Source organism: Ochotona curzoniae, unplaced genomic scaffold (genome assembly GCF_017591425.1).
Source record: "Ochotona curzoniae isolate NIBS_2020 unplaced genomic scaffold, NIBS_Ocur_1.0 contig_883, whole genome shotgun sequence".
Taxonomy (NCBI): domain Eukaryota; kingdom Metazoa; phylum Chordata; class Mammalia; order Lagomorpha; family Ochotonidae; genus Ochotona; species Ochotona curzoniae.
Window position 1 is genome coordinate 64,859,745 of NW_024466599.1, and position 17,410 is coordinate 64,877,154.

At 38.9% G+C, this 17,410-nt stretch overlaps 1 protein-coding gene and 1 pseudogene across 2 annotated transcripts in view; both read right to left on the reverse strand.

Annotated features, from left to right (window-relative positions):
- FSHR (follicle stimulating hormone receptor) overlaps positions 1–17,410 on the reverse strand; it is a 157,316-nt gene that overhangs the window by 22,875 nt on the left and 117,031 nt on the right. The window contains exons 5-6 of one of the 2 annotated variants that reach the window (XM_040994129.1): positions 4,610–4,681; positions 3,369–3,446 (exon numbers count right to left, since the gene is read on the reverse strand). In XM_040994129.1, the coding sequence (XP_040850063.1) occupies positions 3,369–3,446; positions 4,610–4,681 (150 nt within the window). The remainder of the gene's footprint in view (positions 1–3,368; positions 3,447–4,609; positions 4,682–17,410) is intronic. The other variant, XM_040994130.1, reaches the window with a different exon arrangement.
- LOC121165507 lies at positions 4,669–4,784 on the reverse strand (annotated as a pseudogene).

Genomic DNA, 17,410 nt, shown 5'->3' on the forward strand with positions numbered 1-17,410 from the left:
TGTATTGTGTGAATACATTGCCTGTTCAGAAGAACAATTGAAATTGAGATTTTGAAAAGGCACACTGAGGTGCTATAGACTGGATCTTGTAACTATAGGGGCTTTACACACACCCTGGCTGCTATTGGGTTACAGTAGGGGAGAGGGACAGAAAGAACTCTTTCCCTATGCGATTGTTGAACAGGTGTTTCTAAGACAGGAAAAGAACATTTTGTGTCATCTTTCTCTGAGGTCTAAAGCCATTCACCCAGTCTCCCCCACAGCAGCAGTCCTGGCTGTCATCAGAAAGTGATCTAATTAAGTTGTCAGACATCCTGAACATCTCCCATGACCTGTAAGAACCTGGTTATTGGAGGTTTGTAAAGATGACTCTGGGTTAAGGCAGGATGGAAGAGAAATCAATTATAGCAACTGTGGGCTGGGAGAGGGTGTGCCTATGTGAGTAGTCATGGGAGGAGGTTGTGGGGGAGGTGAGGCTGGGTTTAAATCAGTCATCCTGACAGTGCTGAGAAGGTCAGTGAGCAGGTTTATCTAGACAGAGGAGCCCAAGGACACCTTGGATCTCCAGCTCTGCCTTGCTTTGCTCCTGAGTGGATCTGAAAACAAAAAGATATCCAAGGTTGAGAAGGGGTAGCCCAAGAGCCCCTGACTTGCTCTTGTTTTGCTGTTAAGTTCTCTCTGTCAGGCTCAGTAGGTTTACAAATAACGCTGTTCAAAGAGCTGACCCAGAGAAACTCCTGTGTGCTCAGAGCTCTTTTTCCTGAGCTGCTATGAAGAGCTGGAATCACTTGAAATCACTGGAGAGCAACACATGTCTTTTTCCTCCTCCTGAAACCCCATTAAAAAATCTAGAGGGGAGTAAGCTACAGCTTTGAAAACATTAGCAATCAATACATTGATGTTGATGGCAGAGAAGTAGTTATGCAACCCATTTTGCCTGGCCTCCCATCTGCCCTTGAAAAAAACTTTCTAGGGCCATCCAGGCTCTGGACTTATTGTCAGGCTGACCTAAAGTGGAGAGAGCTGCCACCCATAACCCTTGGGAAATGGATCCTGAAGGTTTTGAACCAAACATAGGGCCAATCAAACTTTTTTTTTCTGCACAGAGCTAGATAGAAAATTCTAGGTTTTGTGGGTCAAGAGACAAAAAGATATGTGGATGCTTTGGGTGGGTACTTAAAACTTCCACAATTTTTATTCATCTAATTTACTGATCAACAGAGAGCAAATTATGACAAGAACTCCTGCTCTTGGTTTTTCATTAGACTGTAGGATCCTCAAAGTATTCATAAAAGCAAACTGACCTTTATTCTTTTATTGTCATTATGAATCCTTATGTATTTGAAAGGCATGGGGAGACAGATGAGAACAGGGAGAGGGAGTGGGGAAAGGGAAAAGGGAAGGAAGAGAGTGGTGGATAAGGGGAGGGTGAAGGTGAGGATGAAGGAAAAGGGCAGAACGAGGGTGAGGGAGAAGGGAAAAGATCTGATCCAGGCCAAAGTGACGGGTCTAGAATTTAGGTCAGGTTTCCCATGCGGCTAACAGGTACCCAGGTGTCTGAACCTGCAGCTTCCCAGTGTGTACACTAGCAGGAAGCTGTATCTGAAGCAGAGCAGCAGGCATTTGAACCCAGACGCTGAGTATGAGTATGAATATCCCTTGGAGGCTTAACTGCTGTGTCACAGCACTTATCCAGCAGCTGACCAGTAAATCTGCTCATCTTAAAAGCAGGAAAAGAAGATGATGGTGGCCATCCAGGCAGAGCTCAGCTAAAGAACTGACTTGCTTTTGTCTCCCTTGGAAAAAGACTAGTGTGCTTACTCAGTGGAGGGCCCTCATCCTAAAGGCTGAATGTTCTGAAGGATCTGGTCCCTTCAACCTATATTAAGCAATAGGCAAGGGAGAGAGAAAAGAGAAAATATCCTGTAAAGCTGAACCTCTTGAGACTCAAGCATGCTAAGAATTGTCACATATGCAATCTCATTTTATTTTGTTTGAAGCAGATTGTTCTTTTGGTTATATTGAGATCCTTCCCTTTCTAGGCTTCTGCTTGCAGAGACCCAGCAGGGTAGGGGAAGATTTTAGGGGTTTCATGTTGCTCACTTTCCTGAGTCGCTAGCCACATGTGTAATATGCCTTCCTTGTTGGAGTGTAATTACAGGGTCTCAGAATTTTGCTAAGTGCTATTGGATACCAAGTATTTTGTCATCAGTGCCAGTTTTGTCATATTTTTTCCCCCTGCGTGCACTTGCATGTCCCCACTGAGTGGAAGGATTTTTGCATTAGATAAGCCACTCAAAGTAAGAACAGCTGGAGACAAGCTGCACTAAACATGAATCTTCTGATTCCATTTTCTGTAGATTAAAGGACAGTGAAGGTAAGAAAAATAAATACTGTCATCACAGATTTATCTTTTAGAGACAAATCTGAGACATGTTGACTCTTAAAAGAAAGGTATCCTTTCTTTAAAAGTACATTACTAAATTCCAGGAAATTTCTGTCACTGAACAGGAGTTGGTCAAGAGCAGATAAAATGTACACATCCCTTTCATAGCTTTGGATTAAAAAGATACAGTGAAAGTCATTTTCATGTAGAACAGTGAGAAAGCATGAGGCCTATGTAAAAATACCCCAACAATTTGTAAAAGAATGCTACAATGCTTTTTTAATAGGTGGAACTGCCCTTGCTTCTCTAGATGTCATTGTATTCATCTAACGTTGATGGGCCTCATGAATATTTGAGTAGCCCATCATACCTATTTCTTGGTCATTTTGCAGAGTACATATACTACCATGCTTGCTCCCTGTGCAAAAGATTTAGAAAGTCATTTATTAATGAGTCAGTGCATTTAAAAATATCTCTGGGGGTCAGAGAGAATAACTGAGACTAATTCAAAAAGATGAGTGTTTGAAGAAAATGAGATGTGGTCATCTTCCGTGCCTGGACCTGAGCAGGAATGCATGTCATGGTGCTGGAGGAATGGCCATGACTTCCTAATTCAGTTTCCTCTTGCTTGTTGGCTTTGGGTGACTGAAGCTTTGCCAGGCAATAACTAACTTTATTGATGCCTGAGTTATTCTGTCCTTTGGAACAGATGCAACAACACAGGAGGCCATCATTCAAAGAGCAATTTAAAATACTTGAATTGCACCACAGAATTATAAATTATTAATGAGATTCCATGTTGTGATTCTGAAATGTGAAGATGGCAGAAAAACACAGAACCAGAGAGCGATTTAAATGGTGAAATGCCAAGGTTATTCAAACATGGAGTGACCATTATGAAAGAAGATCATTAAGAGAAAATCCAGATGTTACTATATTAGATTCCCTCTCCCGCCTCCCCCTTGCCAATCCTGTTACTTACAGTATCACACTCTCAAAACTCAGCCCCACAAAAGAATTCCTTTCAATTGTCTGGATGTTTATGTTGTCTTGAACATCTCTATAAGAAAGTGCAGACAAATGAGTGCTTTACTTCAGTTCCGTTAATTCCATGTTTTGTCTTCTTGACATGATGTACCTGTTTAGCTGATGGCAATCTTTTAATGTATTTTTGGTTGAGAGAAATAATTATTGGAAATTTTTGGGAAATAATTGGTCCTCAGCTTACTGTATATCAGTACATGTGAAACATGCAATGGAAGACAGGCAGTGCCTTCTCTTTCTGAAGGTATCCTTAGCTAATTTCATTGTGTTCAGATTCTGGCATCATTTAGTAGCCTTGCCTCCTAAGTTGCTCAATATGACAGTCAGTTAAACTGATATGTCAGCTCATACCAGACTTCCTTATTCGCTTTATTTCAGCTTTCTTCCATCTCTGTCTCCTTCTTATGGTTCAATTCCTTCCTTCTATTCTGCATGGGTTACAGAACAATTTCATCATCAATTTCATTCTTCTTGAATGAAAGGAAGGAGAAAGACTCAATCCTGCTACATTTTGCCCTTTTCCCCATTTGTATTCCTTGTCCTTTCTATCAAACTCCCTCTGGCGTAACAAGTAAGGCCAATGAATAAATGACTTGGAACATTAGAGAAATTCTGGGAGAATCTATTTCTCTCCCCCACCTTCACTCCTTAGCTGTTTACGCTCCTTCCCTACACCTTCCTTTTGTGTTTGTCCGTGCTCTTATAATTTTTTTAATTGGAAAGAAAGTTGCCATTCTATATTTCTTTCTCTCTTCTTCACTCACAGTACAGATTCCTTGGGAAATGGCAAACACATCATATCACTAATGCTTTGGTAGAAACTTGTCAGATCATTTCTTTATGCCTGGGGCAGCATAAAAGTTCTGGAGGAAAGAGCAAATGATGCTAGAAAGCAGAGGGGAGTTGCAAGAGCAAAGTAAATGAAAAAACAGAATGACTTCCTGATTTTATTGCATGTTGGCTGTATTGCCGATACTCTTGTCCAGGAGCCTTTTGACTTCCTCTCAACTAATTTAGGCTGACCTGCAGGTAAAGCCAAGGGCTTGCTCCTTGCCTTCCTGTTTCGATTTATCCAGCACAATATGTTTAGTGAATGAATATAAGCTACAAAATGCAGAAGCCTGCTGGGCAAGACAGCTGCTGAGTAAAGAGCTGGCAACTTCTCATGGAGAAACTTACAGTAAAACTTTTTGGAGAGACTGAATCTTGTGAACATCTGGCAAGTGCTTGATACCTGTATTGGATATTAACCTAGAGCAAGACAAAAGTGAGAGTGAGAAAAAAATGAAGCTGGGTGTTGAACTTCTAAGAACAGATTCTGCACTTGATCCTAGTCAAAAGACTGAGAAGCAGTTGAACCTGGCTATTTAAAGAATTGTTAGAATATGAACCTTGCAGATTCAGCATGTTAGTTTTGAATGATTAGAAGCAAACCTATGAGAAAAGCCCAACAATGTCATCTAGTTTTAGTCATATTAATAAAAATTATATTTTATTGTTTAAGTTCTAACTGGGGTCTTATAAGCTATTGATTCCTTAGAGCAAGTAACACTTGAGTCATCAAGGCACTGGTGTGGCACAATTCACATTATTTTTAAGATTGTTAATATTTAAAAGCAATTTCAAAGTATATAAAATAATTTTCCTAAATTGTCTCCTATTTCCAACATCCTGTTACTTGTTGGATAACTGCCTTTTCCCCAATCTAAAGATCATTCAGGTTAGCATGTGAGTTTCTATGCCCTTAAACCTGAATATACAGGGGACCTCAGCTGGACCAGTTCAGCTCACTCCTGGGAGGTGAGTAGAAAAAGCTGGTGAGGCTGGCAACTTTTGGTGCCATCACAGAAAGAGACAGTCCTAAATACCTGCAAGCTGAGATATCCAGACCAATGTTGGAGCCTTCTCAAAGTCTCATCATCTTGGCCTGGCTTCCCCAGTAAGCAAAGCCTGAGATTAAGGCTGGCCTGTGGGTAATTGATTATATGACTTTAGAACATTCAGTGTAGAGGTGTGAAACACAGAAGGAGGAAAATTGAGCACAAGGATGAATTATTGAGTTGGCCAATTATCTGCTTCATCCCAAGGCCTTGATGTAGAAGATTTTAGATTATATATCAGAACTGTTTGGCTAAAAAGAGGACAGTAGTGAGGGGAAGAATTTATTCATAGACTCTTATTTCCCACTGATTAAACTGACCCTGTGGTATTAGTGCCCTTCTTTTGGCTTCAACATTTGTTAGTATCTGGGGATTGTTGATGAATGTATTTTATAGTGAAGTAGAAGAACTCCAGAGCAGGGAGTAAGAGGTATACTACGGACAGACCCCGTGCTGTCCAGGTGCACCTGCAGTAAACTGGATGAGTTTTCGGTGTCGGTATCTGCTCTGGTACAGATGATGGCCTTCCAAAAGTGCGTTAGAACTGTCTGACACATTGCTCTCTAGCTTTTCCCTGTTATTCAAAATACTTTTAATACCACTCTAGTCCCATTTCCTTTATCTCTGTGTGACTTGCCTAAGCTGAGGTTGATTTTGGGACTTTCATCCGAAAGAAGTCTCATTAATATTCTCCTCACAGCAAAGGACCCTCTGCTTTTGGGGGTTTAAGACTTAAAAGCAGACTTCAGTATGTTGTTATTTAATTCTATATGTCTGTGAATGCTAGCTCTGCATTCTATGGAAGGGCTCCCATGTGTTTTATCCCCTCTTGGTTAATGAATATAGAACCCAACTCAGACAATTGCCTCAGTAAATTGCCTAGAAAAGTTATCATCTTGTTTAATCAAACTTTTGGGATTTCATTTCAGAAAAACATAACCTTTTTGACATAGAAGACTATGAATTAAGATAAATGGGGATACCTGAGCCACGGAACCACTATCATGATACCAATACCAAACACCGAGTCACTATCGGAGTTGTCCTGTACTTTCCCTTTGTAGTTAACCTTTCCTTTACCTCCCGTTTCTAACAACCATTGAGCAGTGTTTCATTTCTAAAATTTTGCCTTTTCATGATGTCGTATTAACATTTAATATGCAAGTGTTGAATGTGGCTTTTTTTTTCACTTAAAAAAATCCAGTCAACATACTTTCATATTGTGTGTATCAGTAATTTATTGTTTTGTCTTTTGGATGTTTTGCTTAATTTTGTATTTGTGGTTAGTATTTTATTTTTAATTGCTAAATATTATTCCATTGTATGGATGTGCCACTGTTTGTTTATCCATGTGCTGATTGGAGGCTATAGAGATTATTCCCATTTTTCATAGAATCTGTGTGTATGTGTGCATGCACAAGTTCACCTCAAAAAATTCTTGGGAAGCGGAATTGAAAGATACATTTATTTTGATGTAAAAAATGCATGCAACTGTTTTTAAATAGTCCACAGAAAATGTATATCATGAGAAAAGTATGCCTGATCTCAAAAATTTTGTGCAGCAAATCCAACTTGCCTCTCGTTTCCATTTCCATGAACATTTTGAAGTACTCTTATACATGAGTGTGTAATATGTGGGTTTAAACATTTATAGAGAGTTTATGTGTATGTGAGGATAGATTGTTATTTCTCTTGTGGGATTGTGGGGTTGTGTTGAATTGTGAACATGTGCTTAACTCTGTGAAAAAGCACTGAACTATTTTCCAAAGTGGCTGAATCATTTTTTTTTCAGTTTTATCCAAAATCAGTGGAAGCTCTAATTATTCTATATCATTTAGTTGTTAGAAAAAAGTTTGTTCTTTGAGCATAGAAGTAATACAGATCTCTTGTGAAATACATGAAATTGTGGGAGAGGTGGGGGGAATCCCAGTGCCTATAAAACTGTATCACATAATAAAAAAAAATAATAATAATGAAATACATGAAAAATGTAAAGATGCAGAGAAGTAAATGCTCCTGTATTAACATTCAGAGATAGCTTCTGTCCACATCTAGATGCTTCTATTAAAACAAATGACTCGCTTGCCAGCTCTCGTAACTCTTGAAATTCTACTTATTTCCATCAAGAATATTTCTGTGAGTCTGAGTACCTTCAGTACCAACACAGTCGTGTTCCATACTTGTTAGTTAATTACATTCAGCCCTCTGCCATTTTTAGATATCATCCCACATGATTGTATATGGTTCCATTGAGCTGTCAAATCAGTGATCATATTTAATATTTTCTGACAATTTTATACTACTGCACTAGGTTTAGAATGCTATGTGTGCTCATAAAATACAAGATTAATTAGCTGATGTTTCTAAAGCATTCTTGCTTCTGTAACCCAGAATGTATCAAAACTCCTTTTCAGGTAATTTACTTGTCAGGTAAGATTGCTAGTTGGTGGTAGTCAATCTTAAACAGAGGTAGGAAGGTCTGGAGACCAGGAACCTGGAGAACCTACATGCCAGTTCTGGTGGACCTAGCAATTTCATCTCTGCAGGAAAAAAAAATGATCCTGATGATAATGTTAAGAAAGATGTATTACATACTTCTGTTCTGGAACTTCCTATTCTTTGATTCAGCCTTTACTCTAGATGTTACCATGCCAACCACCCGTGTACAAACTTAGCTGGCCAACACTTGCCCCAACTATTTTGCTTAACTCTCATTTTCTGCCTGGGATTTCTCTGCTCCCTCCAAGTAGAGACATTTAAGAGGAACCTACTAAATCATAGTGAGGCATATTCAAGTTTAGAAGTACTAGAAACTCCTGACTACTGGTAAACAACTTCTTTTTCTTTTTTTTAAGATTTATTTATTTTTATTGGAAAGGCAGATATACGGAGAGGAGGAGAGACAGAGAGGAAGATCTTCCATCCGATGATTTACTCCCCAAGTGACTGCAACAGCCAGTACTGTGCCAATCCAAAGCCAGGAGCCAGGAACCTCCTCCAGGTCTCCCACACCGGTTCAGGGTCCCAAGGCTTTGGGCCATCCTCGACTGCTTTCCCAGGCCACAAGCAGGGAGCTGGATGGGAAGTGGAGCTGCTGGGTTTAGAACTGGCATCCATATGGGATCCTGGTGCATTCAAGGCGAGAACTTTAGCTGCTAGGCCTCCGTGCTGGGCCCCTGGTTAACATCTCTCTTCCTTGTCTTGGGGGAGTCATTCTGAATATTTTTACATATGTCTTGGAAAGGCTCTAGCATGAATGAGTTCCAGTGCCAGCTGGTGGTGGTCCACTTGCTAACACATTGTTGAGCTGGCTTTCCTTTTTTTTATTATTATTAACATTGTATTATGTGATACAGTTTTATAGGCACTGGGGATTCCCCCACCCTTTGCACACCCCTCCCCATATAGTGGATTCCTCCACCTTGCTGCATAACCTCAGTTCAAGTTCAGTTGAAATTCCTTCATTGCAAGCATATACCTAGCATAAAGTGAGCTGGCTTTCCTTTCTTTGTTTCCCTCTTCCTAGTCATGCAAACATTTTGGATGCACATGAGTCCTTACTTGGACATTTTCTCCCTAGAACGCAGCCCAAGACATAAAAACTTACAGTGAATTTCACATTTTACATAGACTCATTAATTGTTACAAATCTTCTTTTACTTCATTTCTGTTAGTTCTTCTCATCTTTCTTCTTGCGCAATAAAGTTTCCAGAAAGAGTTGTCTGTACATGCTTTCTTCATTTTCTGGAATTTCATTCATTTTCCACCAGCCTTTGTTGTATATCTCTTTTTCCAAAACTATTAAACCACCAACCACCAGCTACCAAAACTAGTCCAAAGCTAGTGAACACTTTGAATTCTCATTTTATCACATGTTTCTGGATTATTAGTACTTCGTGCCACTCTCTAGTTTTGGTTTCTGTCATGTTTTACTCTTTTGTTGCTCCTCTACCCACTTGTACTCTGGGCCTTCTCCCTGCAACCCCCTAGACTTTTTAGGTAGATCTCATTTCCCACAGCTTTAAGGAATATCAGTGACCCCCAGAATCACACTTGTTTCCTTATCTCTCTTGAGTCTATTGCTACTTATTAAAATGTACTTCAGTGAACACCCTTACTCTTGTTCTGTGTCACAGTTCCTGGATTTGCATCCTGGCTCTGACCCTTGCCCCCAGCTTCCAGTTCCCAGTGCAGACACTAAGAGGTAGCTGATGATGGCTCATATAATCAGGTTCTTGCCACCCATTTCAGAGACCTGGATTGTTTTCCAGTTCCTGCTTTCAGCCTGGTCCAGACCCTGTCATTATGGGCTTTGGAGATGGAGTCAGTCTCTCTCTGTTTCTGTCTGTCTCTCTCTCTTCCCTTCTGAAATAAAAAATAAACTTACTTTTCATGTCTTCCTGAATGCCTCATTAATATAACCAACTCAGTATCCCCCCCCCACCATTGTGTCTATCAAACTGCTCTTCTTCAATGGTGTGTAAAATCATTACCATCCACCAGTTCCTTGTTAGAAATCTGATTGTCAATCTTGACCTCTTCTCACTCTCCAAATTCAGTGCCTCTCAATACCCTCTTAAGTACCACTTCCAAAATATGTCTTGATTCTGTATGATTTCGTCCACCAATGCTGGCAACATTTTAAAACAAGCTGCTGTGGTCCTTGCTCTGGATTTCTGAAGTGGTTTCCTTTCTACACATTTGTTCTTTTCCAGTCCATTCTGTATACAGCACACGGAACATTCTTTTGAAAATCAATGGAAATCAAATCGAATTGCCTTATTTCTCTGATGTTAGGGCTTTAATTTTTTTTCATAACACTCAGTACAATTTTACTTCCTATTGCCTGCTCTTATACCTTCATAGCATGCTATCGTAGCTTCTTATCTCAAACTCAAGCAGGGACTTCACCCTCAACTTCATCTACTAGTTGTATTAAGAGTGCACATGCTCCTCCGAGTGTCACACTGAATGGTGGGACCTTTGAGAATTAATTAGCATTGGAAAAGTTCATTAGAGTAGAACTCCTGTGCTTGAATCCTGGTGGCCTTTAACACAGAATACACACAAAAACATGCAAACTCACACAGTGCTTGTCTCTTACCATGTGATGCTCTGCAGAGCCTTGAAACTACCAGCAAGAAGCTAATCACCAGTGTATCTCCTGGACCTTGCACCTCCAGAACCATGAGCTAAAATAGTATCTTTCCCTTTTTAAAAATAAAGGGGTTTATCTCAAGCATTTGTTTATTATAACAACAACAAAAAATGTGACCCAACACACATGTGATTCCTCCAGTATAAATTAGCTTTAGTGGCGTTCTTTGTTTCGTAGACATACTTAAATTCTTCCCTGACTCGTCATTTGCAGGCACTTTATCTGTGAGGCATATACCCATTTTTTACCTGATCAACTGCAATTCATTCTTCAGAGTTAAGTTATACTTGTCATTTCATCACAGAGGTAGTCCCTTATTGACAATCTAAATTAGGGCCTCTGATTTATTCCAAGTATAACCATATCCTTTTTAGCAAATTCTGAAACATATCATATTGTGTTTATTTGTCTAGTGTTTATTATCTATACCAGATTATGAATGACGTTGTGACAATATTTATTTTTTCTAAAATACCCAGTGTTGGCACAGTTGTTGGCACATGTTCTGAGTTTACCAGATTCTTTATGCCATGTAATGTGCCTTGTGTTGTCAACAGATGAGCACACAAAAGATTTGTTAAGGTATGCGTTCATCACACTTAAATATCTGACATTGAATTAGAAGTAATGTGGCACTTCTCTTAGGAAATTAAAACAATTCATATAATCTAAGGTTTGAAGAATTTTTGTTTGTCCAATGAGAATGATACAACTTCATTGAGTAGCAACAGCATGAGTGTTGCACAAATACCATGCTGATGGAATATATACATAGATATAGGTATGTGTTGATACCCATTGAAGTCTTGAGTCTTTATAGAAAAGAAACCATACTGCAAAAAAAAGAAAAGGCTAAAATTATTCCAGTAGAACTGACTTTAAGACACTTAAAAAGATCTAGTGACCATTTGGTGAGATGGATTATTGGTGATAACTCCGTGGCTGAGACTCTCTGTAACCCCAAGATAACACAGGAAATGGACTTTGGAAGAACACTTAGTTTTCTATTCATTTTCACCCTCTGATCAATAATTTTGTGTCAGATGGAGGCTGGAAATGGGTAATTGGCTAGGAGCTCTGTGTTTCAATGGATTTGCTTTGGTTAAATGACTGCTGCAAAAATATTTTGATTGACTCAACCACAGTTTGTCTTCAAAAATAGTTAAAGGCCTGAGAGTGGAATGTCAGCAAATTTAAGTTCTGCAAATGGGTCTTTTATAGGAATGTAACTGGCTCAAAGCTTTCCCTTCTCAATGGCCAGTTTTATATTCATAGTTGGTATTAGATTTTTTTTTTTAATATCTGGCTGTCCCTAGTCTTTGGGTTGAAAAGTGCAAGTGAGTATCTCTGTTATCAGGATGGAGTTAGTGACGTTCTTTCAGTTTCTGGGACCCATTTCCATCTGTCCTGTCTCAGAATAATGCATTTCCATTTCATGAGCAGGTGACCCTGCAGCTTTAAGGAGCCCTTTCTTAAGTGACATAGATGCTTTCATCAGTTTCATTAGTGCTGCTGATGGGTTACCCTTTCTTTTAAGTTCCTAGTATCTATGTTTGCCTGTGTTGTACTGATTACTTACCATTATTCCAGTAAAACATCAGTGTCATCTGAAGGAGGAAGCCAGAGATGGCTTCCATGGTACCATGGTTTCAGGAAGCTTTTCAGGTGTAACTGAGACAAAACAAAGAACTGTATAGTTCTGAAGTGTGTGAAATTATTGTGCCTTAAAGGTTTAGAAGAGGTGAGAGCAGTGTGGGCTAGAGTAGCCAGAAAGAATTACATGTAGGAAAACAAAGTAAAACCCAAATGTGTTAGTGCAGATCAGTGTGTCCTATACTCTCAAAGAGTGGTAAGTTTGTACATTGTTGTCATGCAGGAGTATGAGAAGCTATGAAGCAGAGTAGGCAGAATGAAAGGGAGCCAAGGGGAAGTATCTCAAGAACCTTTAAGCAGAGTAGTATGAGCTTCCTGCATAAGTCTTGAAAATTGGTTTTGGATGCTGAAGGGTGGAGGCAAGAAGACCTGGGGGTCTCTTGCACATGGGTGGTGCATGCTAGCATTGGCCTATCACCTCAGGACTCTGGCATAGTGATCAGGTAAGCCTATGGAGATTACTGATGATCTACGTAAGTGAATACTTAGCCTTTGGGGCTGAGAAACTAAGCCAGGAAAGAGAACAAGATGTTTCTTCTCATCACCCATGATAGTCAGGAATACTTCTTTTTCTCTGGCACCTCAAATCTACCATGGCATGGAATGATCAGCTTTGAGACTTAGTAAGCTAGTTCTTTTTACATTGAAGATTTGAGGCCATTACATGTAGAGATTTCTATTAGCTAGAGATCCAGACTAACTGTATCTTTATGCCACATAATAAAAGAAGTTAGCATGTATTTTCTGATAATTAAATTAAGACTTAGCTAGATGTTGTATCACAGAGTTCACAGTTTGAATAGGCTGTTGTGTTGCCTCAGGCAAATTTGATTTCAGGAAGGGATGCTGTTAATTGTGTGTTCAGCTTATCTTTTTATTGGAGTGCTTTTCCTGGTGGCCAAGATTAGGGTTTGCAGTTGAACACCTTTCTCTAAAATTGGATGCATTTAAGCTGTTTGCATTTTTTTCTTAAAAATTAATTTTTAAACTTATTAGAGACAGAGACATAGTGAGAGACCTGCTATCCGCTGGTGCACCCCCAAAATGGCCACACTGTCCAGGGCCAAAGCCAGTAGACAGAGCCTCATGTGGTTCTGTCATGTAGGTTCAGGGGTCCAAGGACTTGGGCCATCTTCTGCTGCTTTGCAAGGAAGATTTTCAGGGAGCCAGATCTGAAGTGGAGCATCCAGAATGACATCTGTCACCCATGTGGATTATTTGCACTGCAGGACATGGCATAACCGTTTACACTATAATGGCAGCCCCTGTTTTAGTGTTATAAAAACATTTTTACAAAACATTTTAAATTGAATTGTTAAAACCTATTAAATTTAAAGTTCATTTATTTTCCTGATCATTCTGGAAGAAGTCAGGTCAACAATAGTTAAAGAAAAATGGACTGAATTCACTCACATGTAGCTGAATCTGATTATTCATAGTTCTGTTCTATAAAGTCACTGTGAACATTAAATTAGTGAATTTCTGCCTGTAGGGAAATACAGGCTGGAGTCCTGTGAGCCTTTGATCACAACATTTTTGTCATGTTTCCATCAACATATAACTTTGTTTTCTGTGTATTGTGAAATACATGAAATTGGTTTACCTTGTATAAAATAAAATATTGAAAAAGACCCCCAATAGTATGATTTACTGATTTATTAACATTGAACTCACAGCTGTCAGTATTATGGCTGAAGGTAGCCTGTCTAACGCAAATGGTCTCTTCCCAAGGAACATCCTGGCTTCATACTGAGAGGAACAAGACCACGTTTTAGATGGGGGCCATTTTAAGTAGTAAAATCACAACAAAAAGCACAAACATGGAGCAACATGTTACTAAATGGACCAAGCAAAGGATGCTTGTTTATACCGTGTGTGAACTGATACAAGATGGCAGAACATTCCTTGTTTGTTGCCAGTTGGGAAGGTGTGCCCAATGACTTGCATTTTTTACTTCTCTGCACATGTGCGTGTCTGAAAATAATGCAGAGCTGTTGTGCTTATAGATTTTGGCTTGGAAGTAAATTTTAGCAGTAGTCAAGTGAGAAAGAATGAGACATTTAAATAATGAGGATCGATGTTTTATAAGGTTTGCTGATGTTGATATTGATGTCAACTATAAAGCCTTATTAGGAGTTTTCAAATCTATATACAGTATGACTGAAAGTGCTAATATGTATTTTCTGTTCATTGCATAAAGACTTGGCTAGGTGTAGTATCATAGAGTCTTATAGTTAAAGGTCAGGATATGTAAGAAGCTTTAGTATACTGAATAGGACTTTAAGGATTAAGGTCCCTGAAATTGAATTTCCTCCCCCTAACTAGTGGTATGGTACTGAACAGTTCACTTGCCTTTTTAGAGTACATTTTATTTCTCTGTAAACTGATTTTGTTTCAGGAATTGCTGAATGGAAGAGCCTGGTTGCCTGTCTTTCCAACCTCATATCTTCAAAACTGGACCTATTGAACTCTTATATTCCATTCAGAGAGGTCTGTTTCCATGGAAACCAGATTCCTTAATAATCAGATAATTTTACTTAATTTTAAAGGAAGTTTTTTCAAGCCTCTGTCTTACTGTCTTGGCTACTGACTCTGTTTTGACCCAGTGTCCTAGTTCATTAGTCATCCTCTGTTCGGGGAGAGGATTATAGCAAGCGTGTGGCTGGGGCAGGCATTAGTATAGTGGCTTAGATGCTAGTTGGTATGTCCACACCTACAGTAGCTGTGAAATGGAGACTAACATCCAGATGTGAGGATATAATGTAGTATACATTACTACTTCCAGACAAAGATGGACTTACAATGAAACTGTTTACTATATCTTGACAATAGAATGCTGGACTCTCTGCCATTGTCCATGCCCGCAATGATGGACATATGACTGTGTATGAAGAACTATAATTTAGTAATGATATAGAGGAACTATGTTGGGGTAGGGGAGGGAATTGAGGCTGGGATAAGGGAAATGCCAGGAGCCTATGGAACTATATCATAAAATGATAATAATAAAATGTTAAAAAAATAGAAAAAAAGAATATATTAGCTCAGGTGCCAACGCTACTGCTGATTCTAACTTCCTGCTAATGCACAGCATGGCAGGCAACAGAGCATGACTCAGGTAGTTGAGGCCCTGTCACCATTGTGTGAAACGTGGCATAAGTTTCTGGCTCCTGGCTTTGGTTCTGAACCGTACTTGGGAATGAACAAGCAGGTGAGAGCTATTTCTCTATCTCAAATAAATAAAAATTATTAATAAGTCTATGGAACTCAGTCACTGTACCTGTATCGGGGAGTAAGATTTACCTTGTAGGAAAACTAGCACAGTGCCTAGGTGTCTGCTGTGGTCATGCGGCAGCCTTCATTTCCAGCTGCCATAGCAGATGCTGCTTGATTTTTCCTGTTCAGCCAAGACATGGGTCACGGGTTAACATTTCATCAGTTCTTTTGGATGCTGCATGCAGTTTCCACCTCCAAGTTCCTGATGTCCCAGTAGGACTTTGCTATAGCTGAATAGGAAGCTGGACGCTTTCTGTGTTTTCTCAAATTGCTCTCTGCTTCCTACTAATTAATTTGCCTGGATCCACCTTCCTACTTGTCAGACTCTTTTTCACAGTCTCTGGGTCCAGCCCTTAAATAGTTGTGCTCATACTACTACTAGTTTATTGATGACCTTAAGGAAAATTATTTCAAAGAAGTGATCAAATTAAAGATGGCTCTTTTTAAATTAAAAAAAGATACAGGTGATCCACATTTTTGAAAACATTTTCTTTGGTTATGAATGGCTGCCAGATATAATGCTACCAAACAAATGCTTTCAAATTGGACACATTTGAGTTTTCCCTTTAAGGGAAAGACAATGTTACTTCTGGTGTGGAAAATGCAATAAATAGCATTTGAGAAATCTATGCTATATGGAGTATTTGAAAAAGTATATATATAAAGTGTACCACTGAAAGTGATATAATTATTATTGTATGCCGTTAAAGAGTGGAAATAAAATGTTTGACCAGCCCGAGGTTTTTTCAGGAGGTTTTGAATGCTTTCATTAAAAACAAATAGTACAGCATCTTCTAGGTAGTTTGTAAGAACATGTGATTGACATTTGGGAAGAAAATTTACTAGGTGAATTTCATAGATGTTTGCATGAGAAGAGCATATGATTGAATACTAAGTATGATGATTTAGGGATCAAATCTGTGAAGTCATTCTTTTCTTGGATCTACTTACTTCAGTTACGTTTTCATCTAAGCTTGACAGCTGTTAAAATTTAATATTGACATGATCAGTGAATTGCCTTCCTCAGTGTTAAACTAGGGGATTAAAGAAACAATAAAGCATGTCCTAAAATGTTGTTTTTGCTCAAATCTTTCTATCTCTGCATCTATCTATATATGAGAACAAAATAGGCTTACTGTGTGATATAAAATGGTGCATTTTCAGAGAAGATGAAAATACATACACATTCTTTATTCATCTTTATTTCATACTTTAAGGTATCACTTCCATGCTTTTAATGTACATGATGTTGCAGTTATATGTGCACATATGGCTACTTTATAAATTCATTTTAGGACATGTGCTTATGGTTAGCCTCTGACTCTGAAGAACTGCCAGGTGGAAATGGTAATAGATTTGTGCTGTGCTGTTCTGGAAAATAGATATAGGATTCATAATCATAATGGTCAACATTTATTGAACACTTCCTATTGCCCAGGTACCGCATCAAGCACTTACCATCGATTATTTTATTTATTCCTCCCTACCACCTTAGGAGGCAGGTATCGTTTATATCTTCAATGTTGAAGATACTCAATCTAGCCAAGGGAAGTTCAATGACTTTCTCAGAGCCACAGAGCCAGAGCTTGTACTATTTCCGGTGCCTGTCTTGCCAATTTGACCAATTCTCATTGTAAGAGCTGTCTAACAAAGGAATAGGTTTTGATGCTAAGGGCTTGGTTTCTTACTTCTGGAAATGTGTAGCTGTGAAAGATTTCTTCAGTGAGTTGTACACACTGAAATTTGAAACTATGTGTTTCTCTAGAAACCCTGGAGAATCTACCTGCTTTGTTTGAAAATAAAAGACTATGATAGAAAGATGATCTTGGGAAACTCTGGATTAATAGGGTTACAGAGTTTCCTTCCTGCTGCATACTTAGAGCCATTGCCATGGTAATTCATTTGTAATTGCCCAAAGAAGAAGAAATAGTGTGTAGACTTTTTCCAGACATACTGACCTGGGACTCTTCTTTCATTGCAGAGTATCTCCTGAGCCTGGCATTTTCTAGTTCA